Source organism: Rutidosis leptorrhynchoides, chromosome 3, assembly GCF_046630445.1.
Source record: "Rutidosis leptorrhynchoides isolate AG116_Rl617_1_P2 chromosome 3, CSIRO_AGI_Rlap_v1, whole genome shotgun sequence".
Classification (NCBI taxonomy): domain Eukaryota; kingdom Viridiplantae; phylum Streptophyta; class Magnoliopsida; order Asterales; family Asteraceae; genus Rutidosis; species Rutidosis leptorrhynchoides.
The window spans coordinates 441644068-441666961 of record NC_092335.1 but is presented as its reverse complement, the minus strand read 5'-3'; the positions used below and the strand labels follow the sequence as shown (position 1 = coordinate 441666961).

Genomic DNA, 22894 nt, shown 5'->3' with positions numbered 1-22894 from the left:
GTAGTACCGTCCCAGAAACGAGGATAATAAGCTCAAGATAGAGCTTAAAGGGTTACGAGCGCAAGGATTCGATATTACCACATATGAACGACGGTTCACAGAGTTGTGTCTATTGTGTCCAAGAGTGTTTGAAGATGAAGAAGAGCATATCGACGCATTTGTAAAAGGGTTACAAGAAAGGATTCAGGAGGATGTGAGTTCAAGCGCGCCCACATCAATGCAAAAGGCAAGTCGAATGGCTCACAAACTCATAAACCAAATTGAGGGAAGAATTAATGAGCAGGCGGCCGAGGAGGCCAAAATGAAACAAGTTAAGAGAAAATGGGAAGAAAACAGTGACAAGGGTCACCAGTACAACACCAACAACAATCACAACCATAATCGCAACAACAATCCCAACAACCGCAACATCAATCGCAACAACAACAATCGCAATCTCAACAACAACTACAACAACCGTCCCAACAACAATAACCACCGCAACAACAACCATCTTCATAACAACAATGGCAACAAAAACCAGAACATTCAATGTCTAAGGTGTGAAGGGTACCATCCGGAAAGGTTCTGTACGGTAGTATGTACCAAGTGTACTAGAAGTGGGCATAGTGCAGCGAAGTGCGAAGTCTATGGACCAATGGCCAATAAGAGGAACAGAGAAAATGATATTATTACTTGTTACGGTTGCGGGAAGATGGGCCATTTCAAAAACACCTGCCCAAATCACGGGAACAATAGTGGGCAAGCCCGTGGAAGAGCCTTTAATATCAATGCAATAGAAGCGCAGGAAGACCCGGAGCTTGTTACGGGTACGTTTCTTATTGACGATAAATCTGCTTATGTTTTATTTGATTCGGGTATGGATAGAATCTATATGAGTAGAGATTTTTGTGCTAAATTAAGTTGCCCATTGACGCCATTGGATAATAAGTTTTTACTCGAATTAGCAAACGGTAAATTAATTACAGCAGATAAAATATGCCGGAACCGAAAAATTAAACTGGTTGACGAAACGTTTAAGATTAACTTGATACTAGTAGAGTTAGGGAGTTTTGACGTGATAATTGGCATGGATTGGTTGAAAATGGAGAAAGCGGAGGTCGTTTGCTACAAGAATGCAATTCGCATTCTGCGCGAAAAGGGAAAACCCTTAATGATATACAGAGAAAAGAGCAACGCGAAGTTAAATCTTATTAGTAGCTTGAAGGTGCAAAAGTTAATAAGAAAAGGTTGCTATGCCGTTCTAGCACACGTCGAGAAAGTCACATCCGAAGAAAAGAACATCAATGATGTTCCCGTCGCAAAAGAATTTCCCGATGTATTTCCAAAAGAATTACCGGGACTACCACCACACTGACCCGTTGAATTTCAAATAGATCTTGTACCAGGAGCCGCACCAATAGCTCGTGCTCCTTACAGACTCGCACCCAGCGAAATGAAGGAACTACAAAGCCAATTACAAGAACTTTTGGAGCGTGGTTTCATTCGACCAAATACATCACCGTGGGGAGCTCCTGTTTTATTTGTCAAGAAGAAGGATGGTACATTCAGGTTGTATATCAACTACCGAGAGTTGAACAAACTTTCCATCAAGAACCGTTATCCACTACCAAAAATCAACGACTTATTTGATCAACTGCAAGGTTCGTCGGTTTATTCGAAGATTGATTTACATTCCGATTATTATAAAATGCGGGTGAAGGAGGATGATATTCCAAAGACCGCTTTTAGAATGCGTTACGGTCAATATGAGTTTATGGTTATGCCGTTTGGTTTGACTAACGCACCAGCCATGTTCATGGACCTCATGAACTGAGTGTGCGGACCATATCTTGACAAGTTTGTCATTGTCTTCATCGTTGACATACTTATTTACTCGAAGAATGATCAAGAGCACGGAGAACATTTGAGAATGGTCCTAGAATTGTTAAGGAAAGAAAAACTGTACGCTAAGTTTTTAAGGTGTGCATTTTGGTTGAAAAAAATTCAATTCCTCGGTCACGTGGTGAACAAAGAGGGTATTCAGGTTGATCCATCAAAGATTGAAACCGTTGAAAACTGGGAAACCCCGAAAACTCCGAAGCATATACGTCAATTTTTAGGATTGGCTGGTTACTACAGAAGATTTATCCAAGATTTTTCCAAAATAGCAAAACCCTTGACTGCATTAACACATAAAGGGAAGAAATTTGAATGGAAGGATGAGCAAGAGAAAGCATTTCAATTGTTGAAGAAAAAGTTAACTACAGCACCTATATTGTCATTACTTGAAGGGAATGATGATTTTGTGATTTATTATGACGCTTCAAAGTAAGGTCTCGGTTGTGTATTAATGCAACGAAAGAAGGTAATTGCTTATGCGTCTAGACAATTGAAGATTCACGAGCAGAATTGTACGACTCATGATTTAGAATTAGGCGCTATTGTTTTTGCATTAAAGATGTGGAGACATTACTTATATGGGGTCAAATGTACCATATATACCGACCACAAAAGTCTCCAACACATATTTGATAAAAAACAATTGAACATGAGGCAGCGTAGGTGGATTGAGCTGTTAAATGATTACGACTTTGAGATTCGTTACCACCCGGGGAAGGCTAATGTGGTAGCCGACACCTTGAGTAGAAAGGACAGGGAACCTATTCGAGTAAAAGCTATGAATATAATTATTCATACCAACCTTACTACTCGAATAAAAGAAGCACGACAGGGGGTTTTAAAAGAAGGAAATTTGAAGAATGAAATACCCAAAGGATCGAAGAAACATCTTCATATTCGGGAAGACGGAACCCGGTATAGGGCTGAAAGAATTTGGGTACCAAAGTTTGGAGATGCGAGAGAAATGGTACTTAGGGAAGCACATAAAACCAGATATTCAATACATCTCGGAGTGGGAAAGATGTACCAAGATCTCAAAAAACACTTTTGGTGGCCGGGTATGAAAGCTGATATTGCTACATACGTAGGAGAATATTTGACTTGTTCTAAAGTCAAAGCTGAGCATCAGAAACCATCAGGTATACTTCAACAACCTGAAATTCCGAAATAGAAATGGGAAAACATGACCATGGATTTCATTACTAAATTGCCAAGGACTACAAGTGGTTATGATACAATTTGGGTAATAGTCGATCGTCTCACCAAGTCAGCACACTTTCTGCCAATGAGAGAAGATGATATGGAGAAATTGGCACGACTTTACTTAAAGGAAGTCGTCTCAAGACATGGAATATCAATCTCTATAATTTCCGATCGGGATGGCAGATTTGTTTCATGGTTTTGGCAGACGTTACAGCAAGCATTGGGGACTCGTCTAGACATGAGTACTGCCTATCATCCACAAACTGATGGGCAGAGTGAAAGGATGATACAGACACTTGAAGACATGCTACGAGCATGTGTTATTGATTTTGGAAATGGTTGGGATCGACATCTACCGCTAGCAGAATTTTCCTACAACAACAGTTACCACTCGAGTATTGATGCGGCACCGTTCGAGGCACTTTATGGTAGGAAGTGCAGGTCTCCGATTTGTTGGAGTGATGTGGGGGATAGACAGATTATAGGTCCGGAGATAATCCAAGAAACTACTGAGAAAATCATCCAGATTTAACAACGGTTGAAAACCGCCCATAATCGACAAAAGAGCTACGCGGACGTTAGAAGAAAAGATATAGAATTTGAGATTGGTGACATGGTCATGCTTAAGATATCACCTTGGAAGGGAGTCGTTCGCTTTGGTAAACGGGGGAAACTAAACCCGAGATACATTGGTCCATTCAAAATTATTGATCGTGTTGGACTGGTGGCTTACCGACTCGAATTACCTCAACAACTCGCTAGTGTACATAATACCTTCCACGTCTCGAATTTGAAGAAATGCTTAGCTAAAGAAGATCTCACAATCCCTTTAGACGAAATTAAGATCAACGAAAAACTACAATTCATTGAAGAACCCGTCGAAATAATGGATCGTGAGGTTAAAGGACTCAAGCAAAACAAAATACTAATCGTTAAGGTTCGATGGAATGCTCGTAGAGGACCCGAGTTCACCTGGGAGTGTGAAGATCAGATTAAGCAGAAATACCCGCACTTATTTTTAGATGATGCGTCAACACCTCCATCTACTTAAAATTTCGGGATGAAATTTATTTAACGGGTAGATACTGTAGTGACCCGAACTTTTTCATGATTATATATTATATGAGATTAATATTTACATGAATAAATGTTTCTAACATGTTAAGCAATCAAACTTGTTAAGACTTGATTAATTGAAACGGATTTTTATGCAAACGTTTTACCACCCAGTTATCCGATGATTCACGAACGTCATAACTTGTAAATGACATGATTATATATATATATATATGTTTAACATGATATAATGATAATTAAGTATCTCATTATGTATATTAACAATGAACGTTATTCGAAAAATGAGACTACTAACTTACAAATTTTGAAATGATATATATATGTAACGGTTATCGTTGTAATAACGTCTTAATATTTATATATTGTATTAAGATATATTAACACACTATGTTATCATGATAACATAATAATTTAACATCTCATTAGATATTATAACAATGGATTAATTACATTAAACGAGATCGTTAAATTAAAGGTTTCGAAACAACACATACATGTAACGACTAACGATGATTTAATGACTTAATTAAAATGTATATATATGTAGTGCATTAAGATGTATTAATACACATTTGAAGGACTTAAAGACATATATCAAAATACTTATACTTAACAAAAATGGTTACAATTACGTTCCCATTTGTTTTCATTAACAATTCTACTCGTATTCATTCAGTATTCGTACTCGTATTATACCCAGCTTCTAGATGTATTTACTATTGGTATATACCAATAGTAAACTCCAATGATCAGCCATGAATGAGTCATAACCCATGATCATGACTTGTTTTAACTTATACTTGATATTTATGCATGAAAACAAAAACTAGTAACCTTATATTGACTAAGCATTAGGCTTTTTTTCAAACAACACACACATATCATTTCTTTGATCGTCTAATCCAAATTCTCTCCATCCTAACTCTTTCTAAACTCAAGAACGTCTCTACTTCAGTAACATTGATCATCTAGGTCAATCTAGCTTCAATTACAATCAAGAAACATCATCATTCAAGAACACATCAAGAACACTTCACAAATGATTTCAAGTTTACTAGATTACTTCCAAGCTTTCAAATCCATTTCAAGTAATCATCCAAGATCAAGAAACCTTTGTTATTTACAGTAGATTATTTTTCTAAATCAAGGTAATAATCATATTCAAGCTATGATTTGATTTCTATAACCATAACTATCTTAATTCAAGTAGTAATCTTACTTGAACTTGTTTTCGTGTCATGATTCTACTTCAAGAACTTCCAAGTCATCAAAGATCCTTTGAAGCTCAAGTTATTTTTTCATCATTTATAGTAGATTAACCTACTATACTTGAGGTAGTAATGATGTTCATAACCTTGTTCAATTCGTATATATATAACTATCTTATTCGAAGATTATAACTTGTAATCACCAGAACATAGTTTAGTTAATTCTAAACTTGTTCGCAAAAAAAAGTTAATCCTTCTAACTTGACTTTTAAAAACAACTTAACACATGTGTTATATCTTTATGATATGCTAACTTAATGAATTAAAACTTTAAAACACGATAAACACCGTAAAATCGGACATACGCCGTCCTAGTAAAACCGGGAGCTGTTTTGGGTTGGATAATTAAAAACTATGTTAATATTTGATTTAAAAGATGTTCTTCTGGGAAAATGATATTTCTTATGAACATGAAACTATATTAAAAAATCTTGGTTAAACTCCAAATAGAGGTATGTTTTTCAAAATGGTAATCAAGATGTCGTTCTTTCGACGGGAATGACTATCTCTCTCAAAAATGACTTGTAACCTATATTTTCGACTATAAACCTATACTTTTTCTGTTTAGATTAATAAATTTTGGTTCAATATAAAACCATAGCAATTTGATTCACTCAAAACGGATTTATAATGAAGACGTTATGAGTAAAACAAAATTGGTTAAAAATGGTTAATATGACTACGTGATGATTTTACAAAAATCTATACTAACCATATCCTAGCTAAATTTTATTGTATTATACATGTATTCTAACATGTTTTATATATTTCCTTATTATATACTAATCTTTATTAGTTAAGACAAGTTACACAATACGACATCATAATATGCATCGATAAACCATAGACACGTATACAATGTTTTGACATATCATATTGACATCATGTATATATTATTTTTGGAACAACCATAAGACACTATATGCGGTAATCTCGAGTTAGCATATAATGGGTCGCGGTTGATTCCAAAATAATATACCATGGGTTGTGATCGATCCTGAGACATGTATACAATGGGTCGTGGAGTGATTCGAGATAAAATGCATACTATGGGTCTTGATTATATTAAGAAAGTGTAATATGTCTTGATTATTTCAGGATGATATATCAATTTAATTATATACTACTAACTGTGGACTACTAATTGTGGACTACTAACGTTGGACTGCTAACTTGATAACGTAAATCATCAACACGTAATAAAAATATTGATGTGAATATATTTCTATCATACTTTGATATATATGTATATATTTGTTATAGGTTCGTGAATCGACCTTTGGCCAAGTCTAATTCTCGACGAATTGAAAATCTGTGAAAGTGAGTTATAGTCCCATTTTTACTATATAATATTTTGAGATGAGAATACATGCAGTTTTGAAAGTATTTTACAAAATAGACACAAGTACTTGAACTACATTCTATGATTGAATTATTATACCGCGTATCCCTTTTTGTTTAGTCTGGTAACCTAAGAATTAGTGAACGCCACTAATTGACGCGAATCCTAAAGATAGATCTATGGGCCTTGACAAGCCCCAGTCAGAGAATTTGAACTGCTTTAGTACTTCGAGGTTTATATTATATACAGACGAGGTGCCTGTATGGGGATATGATAGATGCATTTTTGTTAATGTCGGTTACCAGGTGCTCATCATATGAATGATTTTTATACATATTGCCTTATATCTGTGTGCGAATTTATAAATAAAATCTTGTGGTCTATTATTACAATTTTGATATATATAGGTTAAACCTATAACTCACCAACTTTTTTGTTGACGTTTAAAGCATGTTTATTCTCAGGTGATTATTAAGAGCTTCCGCTGTCGCATGCTAAATAAAGACAAGAATCGGAGTCTGCATACTTGTTTAATATTGTTTAAAAACTACATTCGAAAACTTATGTTGTTGTAACATATTATTATTGTAAACCATTATGTAATGGTCGTGTGTAAAAGTTATATTTTAGATTATCATTACTTAATTATCTATGTTATGTCTTCAAAACCTTTGTCGATAAAATAAAGGTTATGGTGTGTCTTAAAAACGAATGCAGTCTTTGAAAAATGTCTCATATAGAGGTCAAACCTCGCAATGAAACCAATTAATATGAAACGTTTATAATCGATATGAACGGGGCATTTCAGAATCACACTTCACATTTAACATAAAATATTCACAAGACAGATAGTGAAGGGACCCGTTCATATACATTATAAACGATTCACAATAGTTGATTTCATCGCGAGGTATTTGACCTCTATATGATACAATTTACAAACATTGCATTCGTTTTTAAAAGAAAAACTTTCTTTACAACGGAAGTTGACGTCATGCATACCATTTCATAATATATCCGACTATAAATGACTTAATACTAATCCTGATGAACTCATCGACTCGAATGTAACGTCTTTTGAAATATGTCATGAATGACTCCAAGTAATATCTCTACAATGAGCAAATACACAGCGGAAGATTTCTTTCATACCTGAGAATAAACATGCTTTAAAGTGTCAACCAAAAGATTGGTGAGTTCATTAGTTTATCATAATCATTCATTTCCATCATTTTAATAGACCACAAGATTTTCATATTTCATAAAATCAGTCTCATATCAGGCATTTCGCAAACTGTATAGAGATAAAAATCATTCATATGGTGAACACCTGGTAACCGACCTTAACAAGATACATATAGAATATCCCCATCATTCCGGGACACCCATCGGACATGATAAATTTCGAAGTACTAAAGCATTCCAAATTCCAGAATGAGGCTTGTTGGGCCCAATATATCTATCTTTAGGATTCGCGTCAATTAGCGGTGCACTAATTCTCAAAATTAGTGATGTTCCCTAATTCTTAGATTACCAGACTAAAAAGGGGCATATTCGGTTTAATAATCCAGCCATAGAATGTAGTTTTAAGTACTTGTATCTATTTCGTCAAACATTTATAAAAGTAGCGCATGTATTCTCAGTCCCAAAAATATATATTGCAAAAGCATTTAAAAAGGAAGCAAATAAAACTCACGATACGATATTTTGTAGTAAAAATATGCATACGACGAAACTGAACAATGCAGGGTTAGCCTCGGATTCACGAACCTATATCAAGTATATATATCAACATATATAATTGTAATCGAATAATTTCACCTATTAATTATATAATATTTATATATTTATTGTTTGTAGTTTATATAGAATTTTTACTAAATCCTAATATATATTTTATTTATATCTTAAATTATATGTTATATATATTTATTTTGTATAAAAAAATTTTAATATTTATTCATATAGTTATATTAATATATGTATATAAGTATTCAATAATTTGTTATATGTAATATTTATATAATAAATATTAATATGTTTATTCAATATTTTATGTAATACTAATATAATTATGTATCAAATATGTTTTTATGTATTAAAAATAATATTAATAATAATAATAATAAAAATCATGTTAATGATAAAATAATAATAATACTAATAATGATAAATAAAATGTTAGTTTTAAAGAAAAATGATAATTTTAATAATAATGAAAATTTTAATAAAAATGCTATCTTTAATAATAAATGATAATTTTTAATAATAATAATAATAATAATAATAATAATAATAATAATAATAACTATAATACTAATAATCTTACTACTAATGAAAATAATGTTAATAATATTACTAATAATGATATTTATAATAATAATGATAATACTGATAATAATAATAATAATAATAATAATAATAATAATAATAATAATAATAATAATAATAATAATAATAATAATAATAATAATGATAATAATGATAAATAAATAGATAAAAACTACCTCAAAGAAGTAGCCTTTAAAAAAATGCCCAAGTCCGGGTTTGAACCCGCGACCTCCCGCTAACCGGATAACACTCCATACCAATGCTCTGTTTATTAATTTCTGTTTTAACTTATTGATTAAACCTATATAACCACTATAACTGTCATCTCCATCATTCATAAACATAATCATCATCATCATGTGTACAATCATCATAATCATGTTATCACAAAAATGATTCATTCATCATCATAACTTCATCACCATGTTATCAACTTCATAATCCACAAAATGATTTGCTACAAGCCTACTTATCAAAGCCATATATTCAAAAGGCCCAAGATGCAAAGCCCTTAGTCCATTAATGACCCGGTAACGATTAAAATGGATATGAGTGTGCATCTTTGGCTCGTCTGACCCCACCATAATCCAAATAAATAACAGTAATAATTAGACATCTATTCCCTTCTCTTTTTATTTGCACAACAACAGGAACAAGGAATATCAGTGGAGCAATCGATCAGTATCATTCATCATCAACACATCGATCATCAATTTCTTTGTTACCATTATCATCATCATTAAACATGATCATCGTTAAACTTTGTTAACTGAGATCGAATTCGTCTCCGACTTCAAATGCATACAACTATCATCATCATTAACATATACTTATTATGATCTTAGTCCAATTATCATTAACATACAAATCTAATCATCACATCTCAATTATACTCGTGCTCCTCCTCATCATTTTTATACGATTTCCACTATCAGCATAATATCTAAATAAATATTTGGGCTTTGGCTCTAATGGTAGCTTGAATCATATCGGCCCAACAAAATAAACAAACAAGGACCAACGTATAAGCCTGATTAGTTTTGAGGCCCAAATTTATTCAGGTATATAAATAGATCGATGGATTGAATGGTGGGGTTCATTGCCAGCTAGCTTGCATATTCACTAACTCCTTAAAAAATTCGGTGGGGTTATTTGATTTGTGATGGTCGGCCAAAAAGAAAAACGTGTAACAGCAGCCACCATGTTTGTCTCAATTAGTTCAACATTTTCTTTAACTTATTTCTTCTTTATTTCACCATCATTCTAATTTGTTCACAGTTTTCGTAAATAGGAACATGAGCTGTAGGTTTGTTCGCTTAATAAATTGATAAGGGATTAGTGATTTTCGAATCCAAAATAGAAAAAAAATAACAGCAGGAGCAACAGTAATTTAAAAGGTTAATGGGTTCATGTTGATGTGGTGTTTAAGTGATTCTTACGATGGAAACAGAATCAAAAATGAGAAGTGATGGCGGTTTGGTTTTGTTGGTGCAAACAGAAACAGAATTACCGTATAGCATCAATAAACAGATCCAATTGCAGCAGCCTGTGGTTGTCGATGATTTGAAGCAGAAACAGAAGAATTACAGAAACAATTATTTTGATCATGTTTGGGTTTGGTTTTGAAAGGTGGTGGTTTTTCATAGACAAAAACATAAGGATTTCATAGGTGGTTCTCGATAGGACTAAATGGGTTTCAGTTTTTGGGTTGGGTTAGAGTCGATAAACTTGCAGATTGAAAGTAGGTAATGGTGGTTTCGATTGGTGTTTAAACTTGGTGATCAAACAAAGAATAAGGTGATCGGTGGTGGTGAAAGGTGATCGAAAACAGAAATATATAGTAGCGAGCAGTTTAGCAATAATGATGATGAGGTGATGAAAATGGTAAGGGTTGTTAAACAAAGAATATAAATGGAACGTATGAGAAGAGTTGGTGATCGAGCTTGAAGATTGTGGTTCATCGAATTAGACAGGAAACAGCGGTGTAGGGTGAAGAGTGTAGATGGTTGGTGATGGAAGATCATGAGGAAGCAAGGTGATCAAGTGTAGATGAGATTGTTTTTTTATATGAATGTATCGTATTCATATGCATATATAATAGAGGGAAGACACATGGACCATTTAACATAGTAATTTAATTAATCACTCTATCAGTATTCAATTTGAAGCAGTGGATGATTGGTGGATGATTTGTCTTGATTGTTGACATTATATCATGGGGAAACAGAAAACATATCAAACTGAATTGATGCATAACAATATGTTTCTCTTATTAATTTTATTAATTCATATATTAATAATAATAATACTATTAATAATAATTATCATAATAATAATAATAATAATAATGTTAATAATAATGGTAATAATATTTATTAATACCAATGTTAATAATTAATAATAATAATATTAATATAATGAATTAGTACATAATTATTTACAAAAATGAAATATTTATAAATTTATATCTTTTGGTCTTAATCTTATTAAAACTATTTAATTAAAGTTTTGTCACTTACTTGATATTAGTCCAAACTAAGATATACAAAGTATTAAATTCAATTTATCAAAGTGAATGTGTTTTAAATAAACTTATAATCTACGTAATCTATTTACAGACTAATGATCACAATCATTATATTCGAAATCATTTATATTTAATATACCATTTATAATTATGTTTCAGTAATATTACTATGATCAATATATATATATATATATATTCATATTGGATACTAACAAGTTCATAGAATTGTACGTGTAATTATATTTGATATACTTTATATATATATATATATATATATATATATATATATATATATATATATATATATATATATATATATATATATATATATATATATATATATATATATATATATATATATATATTCAAATATGTTTTAATAACAAGTTCAGTTATATCGCATAATATTTTACATAATTAGTTTTACCAACTAAATCAATTAATATTTTATTAATGTATCTCAAGTTATAATATACATACATATTTATTTACAATTAGTTGTTCGTGAATCGTCGAAACTGGTCAAGGTTAAATGAATTCATGAAATTAGTTCAAAAAAATTTTGAAACTCAATTTAATAGACTTTGCTTATCGTGTCGAGATCATATAAAGATTTAGTTTAAATTTAGTCGGAAATTTTCGGGTCGTCACAGATAGGGTTTTCGAGCACCACACAATTTTCGAACAGTATAATGTTTTCGAGCAATATATATTTTTCGAGCAGCAAAAGGTTTTCGAGCACACTATGTTTTCGAGCAGAGTTCTCGAGCATAATATAGTTTTCTAGCAGTAACAGGTTTTCGAGCACACACTGTTTTCGAACACTAGAGGTTTTCGAGCACCCTGTTTTCGAGCATCTGTATCTTATTCATCAAGCTGATTTCATGCCAAAAAACTGGATTTTCACTCGTTTTGGTCAAATTTGAGCATAAGGAAACATACATAACATGTATAAACACTTTTCCTAACCATAAACATCAAAATCTAACATTTATACACAAGGTTTAGGATCAGAGTATCAAAATACCCAATTTACACTAACATGAACCCTAACTTTAAATCACCATATCAAATCAGTTTTAGCTCAATTCACAACACCATTAGATCTTAGAGCATAAGTCTAACATGTTTATAAGTCTAAAACATAATCATTAACACATGCATAGCAAATCAAACACTTAAAACCCAATTCACCCAAACCTACTTAAAACCCATTTGAATTCATCAAAATTGAAGATACTTACCTTGTTTTGATTATGAAATCTCAAAGGATTAGACACAGCAAGACTTAATCTTCAATTTGCACTTGTTGATTTTAAGGATTTAAAGAGAAGAGAGTGTTTTAGGGTTTGATTAGGGTTGTTTAGTTGCTAAAAGAGGAAAGAGTGAAACGTATAGGCTTATATATATTTAATTTTGGTTCCTTCACATGAAGGTAAGCTCTCCCGTCTAACACACGGGTATTTACCAGTTATCTGAAACCTAAAATCTTTAATAACTTATTAATTTTAAGTCCAATTCACAAAAGAAAATATGTTATGTGACCCTTGTCACAAAACGCACATCATCCCATACTCAATAATTATAAAACACATAATTATTAAAATCACTTTAATAGCACATAAGGGTAAATAGGTCATTACCTACTAGGCCCAAAGTGAGGTTGTTACAAATCTACCTCCCTTAAAGGAGATTCCGTCCTCGGAATCTGGTCAAGGTTAAACAATTGAGGGTATCTAGAGGCCATCAACTCCTCGGTCTCCCATGTCAGATTGGTGCCTAAACTATGCTTCCATTCCACAAGCACCATTGAAATCTCTTTCTTGCGCAACTTAGTCACTTTTCTGTCGACGATTCTCACTGGTTCTTCCACCAATTTCTTACTAGAATCTACTTTCATATCTTGTAGAGGAAGAATCTGACTTTCATCGTCCACTTTACACTTACGAATATAGCAGATGTTAAACGTGTCATGAATACCAGCTAACTCTGGAGGAAGATCTAACACTACGGTTTGATCGTTCAGCACTTGACGAATTCTAAAAGGACCAATGTATCTCGGAGCTAGTTTTCCTCGTTTACTGAATCGAATTACGCCCTTCCACGGTGACACTTTTAAATACACACGTTCACCCACAGTAAACGTCATTGGTCGGTGACGAGGATCTGCATACATCTTTTGTCAATCTCTAACAGCTTTCAGCTTTTCACGTGCGATAGTCACTTTTTCTGCAGTCTGCTGCACAATTTCTGGACCCGCAAACTGTTTCTCACCTACCTCCAACCAACACGATGGAGTTCAACACTTTATACCATACAACATTTCATTAGGCGGCATGCCAATGTTTGAATGATAGGAGTTATTGTAAGCAAATTCGATCAACGGCTGATGATAATCCCACGATCCACCATACTCTAACACACAAGCCCTTAACATATCCTTTAAAGTTTGAATAGTTCGTTCACTTTGACCGTCAGTCTGAGGATGATACGCTGTACTAAGGTTGACACGAGTACCCAAATTTTCTTGTAGACTATTCCAGAAACTAGACACAAATCGAGAATCTCTATCTGATATAATAGACAGCGGTATACCAAGTCGTGATACTATTTCATTTAGGTACAACTGAGCTAATTTGGTCAACGGAGTTGTTTCACTAGTAGCTAGGAAATGCGCACTTTTGGTTAAACGGTCCACTATTACCCAAATCATGTCATTTCCTTTCTGGGTTCTGGGTAGTTTTGTCACAAAATCCATGGTGATATGTTCCCACTTCCACTCTAGAATCTCTAATTAACGCAAAGACCCATACGGTTTTTGGTGTTCTGCTTTCACTTGGGCGCAAATATGACACTTTTCCACGTATTGCGTGATGTCTGCTTTCATAGTTGGCCACCAATATAACAATTTCAGATCATGGAACATTTTTTTACTACCGGGATGCACGGATAATCTCGATTTATGTGCTTCATTTAAAATTAAATCCCTCAATCCTCCAAATAACGGCACCCAAACTCGTTCACGTAAGTCTTTAATCGTCTAGAATCATTCATCAATTCTACTCTTCTTTTCACCATTAACTCAGATTTCAAATGTTCATCTTGTAATGCTTCGAGTTAAGTTATCTTTAGTCGATCCACTAAATCAGACACAATCTCAATTTGCATAAACTTTACACTGTCAGCGGATTTCCTACGACTTAACGCATCAGTCACGATGTTTGCCTTACCAGGATGATATTTGATCTCACAGTCGTAATCCTTGATTAGTTCTTGCCACCGTCTCTGGCGTATATTCATCTCTTTCTACGAAAAGATATACTATAAACTTTTATGATCGGTGCCGATAACACAATGCGTACCATAAGGATAATGCCTCCACAACTTTAACGCAAACACTACTGCAGCCATTTCTAAATCATGTGCTGGATAATTCTTTTCCATGTGACTTGTGAAATGTCTCGTTCTTATTGATTAAAAACGTTCCATATTAATTGATTTCGTTGCGAGGTTTTGACCTCTATATGAGATGTTTTTCAAAGACTGCATTCATTTTTAAAACAAACCATAACCTTTATTTCATAAATAAAGGTTTAAAAAGCTTTACGTAGATTATCAAATAATGATAATCTAAAATATCATGTTTACACACGACCATTACATAATGGTTTACAATACAAATATGTTACATCGAAATCAGTTTCTTGAATGCAGTTTTTACACAATATCATACAAACATGGACTCCAAATCTTGTCCTTATTTTAGTATGCAACAGCGGAAGCTCTTAGTATTCACCTGAGAATAAACATGCTTTAAACGTCAACAAAAATGTTGGTGCGTTATAGGTTTAACCTATATATATCAAATCGTAACAATAGACCACAAGATTTCATATTTCAATACACATCCCATACATAGAGATAAAAATCATTCATATGGTGAACACCTGGTAACCGACATTAACAAGATGCATATATAAGAATATCCCCATCATTCCGGGACACCCTTCGGATATGATATAAATTTCGAAGTACTAAAGCATCCGGTACTTTGGATGGGGCTTGTTGGGCCCGATAGATCTATCTTTAGGATTCGCGTCAATTAGGGTGTCTGTTCCCTAATTCTTAGATTACCAGACTTAATAAAAAGGGGCATATTCGATTTCGATAATTCAACCATAGAATGTAGTTTCACGTACTTGTGTCTATTTTGTAAATCATTTATAAAACATGCATGTATTCTCATCCCAAAAATATTAGATTTTAAAAGTGGGACTATAACTCACTTTCACAGATTTTTACTTCGTCAGGAAGTAAGACTTGGCCACTGGTTGATTCACGAACCTATAACAATATATACATATATATCAAAGTATGTTCAAAATATATTTACATCACTTTTAATATATTTTGATGTTTTAAGTTTATAAAGTCAGCTGTCCTCGTTAGTAACCTACAACTAGTTGTCCACAGTTAGATGTACAGAAATAAATCGATAAATATTATCTTGAATCAATCCACGACCCAGTGTATACGTATCTTAGTATTGATCACAACTCAAACTATATATATTTTGGAATCAACCTCCACCCTGTATAGCTAACTCCAACATTCACATATAGAGTGTCTATGGTTGTTTCGAAATATATATAGATGTGTCGACATGATAGGTCGAAACATTGTATACATGTCTATGGTATCTCAAGATTACATAATATACAATACAAGTTGATTAAGTTATGGTTGGAATAGATTTGTTACCAATTTTCACGTAGCTAAAATGAGAAAAATTATCCAATCTTGTTTTACCCATAACTTCTTCATTTTAAATCCGTTTTGAGTGAATCAAATTGCTATGGTTTCATATTGAACTCTATTTTATGAATCTAAACAGAAAAAGTATAGGTTTATAGTCAGAAAAATAAGTTACAAGTCGCTTTTGTAAAGGTAGTCATTTCAGTCGAAAGAACGACGTCTAGATGACCATTTTAGAAAACATACTTCTACTTTGAGTTTAACCATAATTTTTGGATATAGTTTCATGTTCATAATAAAAATCATTTTCTCAGAATAACAACTTTTAAATCAAAGTTTATCATAGTTTTTAATTAACTAACCCAAAACAGCCCGCGGTGTTACTACGACGGCGTAAATCCGGTTTTACGGTGTTTTTCGTGTTTCCAGGTTTTAAATCATTAAGTTAGCATATCATATAGATATAGAACATGTGTTTAGTTGATTTTAAAAGTCAAGTTAGAAGGATTAACTTTTGTTTGCGAACAAGTTTAGAATTAACTAAACTATGTTCTAGTGATTACAAGTTTAAACCTTCGAATAAGATAGCTTTATATGTATGAATCGAATGATGTTATGAACATCATTACTACCTTAAGTTCCTTGGATAAACCTACTGGAAAAGAAAAAATGGATCTAGCTTCAACGGATCCTTGGATGGCTCGAAGTTCTTGAAGCAGAATCATGACACGAAAACAAGTTCAAGTAAGATCATCACTTGAAATAAGATTGTTATAGTTATAGAAATTGAACCAAAGTTTGAATATGATTATTACCTTGTATTAGAATTATAACCTACTGTAAGAAACAAAGATTTCTTGAGGTTGGATGATCACCTTACAAGATTGGAAGTGAGCTAGCAAACTTGAAAGTATTCTTGATTTTATTTAACTAGAACTTGTAGAATTTATGAAGAACACTTAGAACTTGAAGATAGAACTTGAGAGAGATCAATTAGATGAAGAAAATTGAAGAATGAAAGTGTTTGTAGGTGTTTTTGGTCGTTGGTGTATGGATTAGATATAAAGGATATGTAATTTTGTTTTCATGTAAATAAGTCATGAATGATTACTCATATTTTTGTAATTTTATGAGATATTTCATGCTAGTTGCCAAATGATGGTTCCCACATGTGTTAGGTGACTCACATGGGCTGCTAAGAGCTGATCATTGGAGTGTATATACCAATAGTACATACATCTAAAAGCTGTGTATTGTACGAGTACGAATACGGGTACATACGAGTAGAATTGTTGATGAAACTGAACGAGGATGTAATTGTAAGCATTTTTGTTAAGTAGAAGTATTTTGTTAAGTGTATTGAAGTCTTTTAAAAGTGTATAAATACATATTAAAACACTACATGTATATACATTTTAACTGAGTCGTTAAGTCATCGTTAGTCGTTACATGTAAGTGTTGTTTTGAAACCTTTAGGTTAACGATCTTGTTAAATGTTGTTAACCCAATGTTTATAATATCAAATGAGATTTTAAATTATTATATTATCATGATATTATCATGTATGAATATCTCTTAATATGATATATATACATTAAATGTCTTTACAATGATAATCGTTACATATATGTCTCGTTTAAAAATCATTAAGTTAGTACTCTTGTTTTTACATATGTAGTTCATTGTTAATATACTTAATGATATGTTTACTTATCATAGTATCATGTTAACTATATATATATATCCATATATATGTCATCATATAGTTTTTACAAGTTTTAACGTTCGTGAATCACCGGTCAACTTGGGTGGTCAATTGTCTATATGAAACGTATTTCAATTAATCAAGTCTTAACAAGTTTGATTGCTTAACATGTTGGAAACATTTAATCATGTAAATATCAATCTCAATTAATATATATAAACATGAAAAAGTTCGGGTCACTACAGTTTGCCTAGTGATGCCTATACCAAGCTTTGATGTAACACTAGGCATGAATTGGCTTAGTGACCATAAGGCCAATATTAAGTGTGATAGGAAAGTAATTTCTTTTCCGGTGGCTGGTGGGAAACGGGTAGTGGCTCGTGGTGATCACGGTGGGTTCTGTTGTCCACTGTTGTCGATGATGAAAGCTCAAAAATCTTTGGCCAAGGGATGTGATTCTTTCTTAGCTTATGTGTTCGATGTAAAGAAGGAAAAGAAGATAGTGTCTGATTTTTCGGTGGTGTATGAATATCCAGAAGTGTTCCCAGATGAATTTCTAGGCTTACCGCCAATCAGGGAAGTTGAATATAAGATCAAGTTAGTGTCAGGGGCTACACCGGTTGCTAAAGCTCCGTATAGATTAGCTCCTTCAGAAATTTGTGAAATGATGTCCCAAATTAAGATACTTACCTTGTTTTGATTATGAAATCTCAAAGGATTAGACACACCAAGACTTAATCTTCAATTTGCACTTGTTGATTTTAAGGATTTATAGAGAAGAGAGTGTTTTAGGGTTTGATTAGGGTTGTTTAGTTGCTAAAAGAGGAAAGAATGAAACGTATAGGCTTATATATTAAAATTTAGGTTCCTTCACATGAAGGTATGCTCTCTCGTCTAATATATGGGTATTTACCAGTTATCTGAAATCCAAAATCTTTAATAACTTATTCATTTTAAGTCCAATTCACAAAAGGAAATATGTTCTGTGACCCTTGTCACAAAACTCACATTATCCCATACTCAATAATTAAAACACATAATTATTAAAATCACTTTAATAACAAAGAAGGGTAAATAGGTCATTACCTACTAGGCCCAAAGTGAGGTTGTTACACTTGGGGAGCTCCGGTCTTGTTGGTTAAGAAGAAGGATGGGTCGATGAGATTATGTATCGACAATAGAGAGTTGAACAAGTTGACAATCAAGAATCGGTACCCACTGTCGAGGATTGATGACTTATTCGATCAACTACAGGGATCTAGTTGTTACTCGAAGATTGATCTGAGGTCCGGTTATCACCAATTGAGGGTCAAGGAAGTTGATGTCCCGAAGACGGCGTTTAGAACACGTTATGGACATTATAAATTTACAGTAATGCCGTTTGGTTTGACGAACGCACCGGCAGTGTTCATGGATCTCATGAATCGTGTGTGTAAGCCATACCTAGATAAATTCGTCATTGTGTTTATTGATGATATATTGGTGTACTCCAAGAACAAAGAAGAGCACGAACAACATTTACGTTCGATACTGACTATGCTTAGAGAAGAGCATTTGTATGCAAAGTTCTTGAAGTGTAACTTTTGGTTGCAAGAGGTACAATTCCTTGGTCATGTGGTAGGTGCCAATGGAATACAAGTTGACCCGACAAAGATTGAGACGGTTAAGAATTGGGAAATCCCAAAGACACCAACACAGATCCGACAATTCTTGGGTCTAGCTGGTTACATGAGATTCACCGAAGGATTCTCTAAGATTGCCCGACCATTAACCACGTTGACTCATAAAGGCAAGAAATATGAATGGTGAGAACCGCAAGAAACTGCATTTCATTTGTTGAAGGAGAAGCTAACAACTGCACCGATATTGTCTCTACCTGAGGGGAATAAAGATTTTGTCATCTATTGTGATGCCTCGTGTCAAGGAATGAGTTGCGTGCTTATGCAACGAAATAAGGTTATTGCTTATGGATCTCGACAGTTAAAGATTCACGAGCAGAACTACACAATACATGATCTTGAACTAGGAGCTGTAGTCTTCGCACTCAAAATGTGGAGACATTACCTGTATTGAACCAAGTTTACTATCTTCACCGACCATAAGAGCCTACAACACATATTTGATCAGAAACAGCTCAACATGAGACAGCGACGTTGGATGGAATTGCTTAACGATTATGATTGTGAACTTCAATATCATCCTGGCAAGGCGAATGTTGTAGCGGATGCTTTAAGCAGAAAAGAGAGAGAGAGAAACCTCTCAGAGTTAAAGCTCTTAACATGATTATACGTACAAACCTTACCTCACAGATCCACGAAGCACAACTGGAAGCCATGAAACAAGAAAACGTTGATGTTGAATTTTTCAAAGGGTTGGATAAGAAATTCGACATAAAAGATGATGGAACATGGTATTTTGCTAATCATATTTGGGTACCAAAGTTTGGTGGATTGAGAGAACTAGTGTTGGAGGAAGCACACAAGTCAAGGTACTCAATTCACCTTGGTTCAGATAAAATGTACCAAGATTTGAAGGCATTCTATTGGTGGCCAAATTTGAAAGCTGACATCGCTACCTATGTTGGGAAGTGCTTGACTTGCGCTAAGGTCAAGGCTGAACATCAGAAGCCATCAGGGCTATTAACACAACCAGAGATTCCCCAGTGGAAATGGGAAGGTATTACCATGGACTTCATCACGAAACTGCCGAAAACGATGGGAGGTTACGATACCATTTGGGTTATCGTGGATCGTCTCACTAAGTCTGTACACTTCTTACCGATAAGAGAAACTGATAAGATGGAGAAGTTGGCTCAAGTCTACATTAAGGAAGTCATTTCTAGGCATGGAGTGTGATAGTGCTCCAAATGAACATATATTTAGTAGTAATATCCTCCCAATATGTAAATTATTTAGTTATAATTGTCCTATTTTAAGTTGTAATCGTTTATATTAAATAAGTGCGAAGACAAAAGGCGAAAACGACGATTTGAAGACGCAAATGACCAAAAAGATCAAATGTACAAGATACAATCCAAGTGGTTCAATTTATTGATGAGAAACGTCTAAAAATGACAAAAGTACAAGTTGCGGAACGCAAAGTACAAGATATTAAATTATACAAAAGGACGTTCGAAAATCCGGAACCGGGACCTGAGCCAACTATCAACGCCCGACGCAACGGACCAAAAATTATGAGTCTACTATGCACAAGAATATAATATAATATTTAAATAATTATATAAATTATTTATTTATTATATATTATATTATTAAATAAAAACGTCGGCAAGCTAGAAAACAAGGCAACTTGGCTGGATCCAGGTGGCCATGCGATCGCATGGCCTGGTAGTTATAATCTCATGCGATCGCATGAGCCGAAAAGTCAGGCCACATTCCTATAAATTGCAAGTTTGGGCGACGAGTTTTACACATAATAATAATACTCCTCTGTAATAATATATATATATATATATATATATATATATATATATATATATATATATATATATATATATATATATATATATATATATATAGTATAGTGTAGTTTTATATTAGATTAGTTTTGGGTTATGCAAAGGTTATTTTACGGGTTTTAAAGTCGGAGCTCTGTCCGTGTAACACTACGCGATAAATAATCAATGTAAGCTATGTTCTTCTTTTTAAATTAATGTCTCGTACTTAAGTTATTATTATGCTTATTTAAGACGAAGTAATCATGATGTTGGACTAAAAATAATTACTAAAAATGGGTAATTGGGCTTTGTACCATAATTGGGGTTTGGACAAAAGAACGACACTTGTGGAAATTAGACTATGGGCTATTAATGGGCTTTATATTTGTTTAACTAAATGATAGTTTGTTAATTTTAATATAAAGATTTACAATTGGACTTACCTATAAATAACCATATACACTCGATCGGACACGATGGGCGGGATATTTATATGTACGAATAATCGTTCATTTAACCGGACACGGGAATGGATTAATAGTCTATGGAATTATTAAAATAGGGGTGAAATTATGTACAAGGACACTTGGCATAATTGATAACAAAGTATTAAAACCTTGGGTTACACGCAGTTGATATCCTGGTGTAATTATTAAACATAGTATTAAGACCTTGTTACAGTTTAAGTCCCCAATTAGTTGGAATATTTGACTTCGGATATAAGGATAATTTGACGAGGATACTCGCACTTTAAATTTATGACCGATGGACTGTTATGGACAAAAACCAGACGGACATATTAAATAATCCAGGACAAAGGACAATTAACCCATGAGAATAAACTAAAATCAACACGTCAAACATCATGATTACGGAAGTTTAAATAAGCATAATTCCTTTATTTTCATATTTAATTGCATTTCTAATTATCGCACTTTTATTTATTGTCATTGTATTTAATTGCATTTTTAATTATCGCACTTTTATTTATCGCAATTTCATTATCGTTATTTACTTTACGCTTTAAATTAAGTCTTTTATTTATTTAATATTTTACATTAAATTTTAACTGCAACTAAAGTTTTTAAAATCGACAAACTGGTCATTAAACGGTAAACCCCCTTTTATATATTATTAATATATATAATATATTTTGTACAAATATAATTGTTTAAAAATATAGTGTAAAATAAGTCGTCTCCCTGTGGAACGAACTGGACATACTAAAAACTATACTACTCTACGATTAGGTACACTGCCTATAGTGTTGTAGCAAGGTTTAGGTATATCCCATCTGTAAATAAATAAATATCTTGTGTAAAATTGTATCATATTTAATAGTTTTTCC

At 33.1% G+C, this 22894-nt stretch overlaps 2 protein-coding genes across 2 annotated transcripts; one reads left to right on the top strand and one right to left on the bottom strand.

The window, feature by feature from the left end:
* Positions 1 to 13295: 13295 nt before the first annotated feature.
* LOC139901519 (uncharacterized) lies at positions 13296 to 13805 on the bottom strand. Its single transcript, XM_071884221.1, has one exon. The coding sequence runs from the start codon at positions 13803 to 13805 to the stop codon at positions 13296 to 13298; it is 510 nt and encodes a 169-aa protein (XP_071740322.1).
* A 4540-nt stretch (positions 13806 to 18345) lies between these two features.
* LOC139901518 (uncharacterized) lies at positions 18346 to 18789 on the top strand. Its single transcript, XM_071884220.1, has one exon. It carries the CDS (start codon positions 18346 to 18348, stop codon positions 18787 to 18789), a length of 444 nt encoding a protein of 147 aa, XP_071740321.1.
* The last annotated feature ends 4105 nt before the right edge of the window (positions 18790 to 22894 follow it).

What these genes read in the sequence shown, in the direction of transcription:
- LOC139901519 (XM_071884221.1), bottom strand. Translation starts at nt 13,805, where the DNA reads ATGTATGCAGATCCTCGTCACCGACCAATGACGTTTACTGTGGGTGAA.
- LOC139901518 (XM_071884220.1), top strand. Translation starts at nt 18,346, where the DNA reads ATGCCTATACCAAGCTTTGATGTAACACTAGGCATGAATTGGCTTAGT.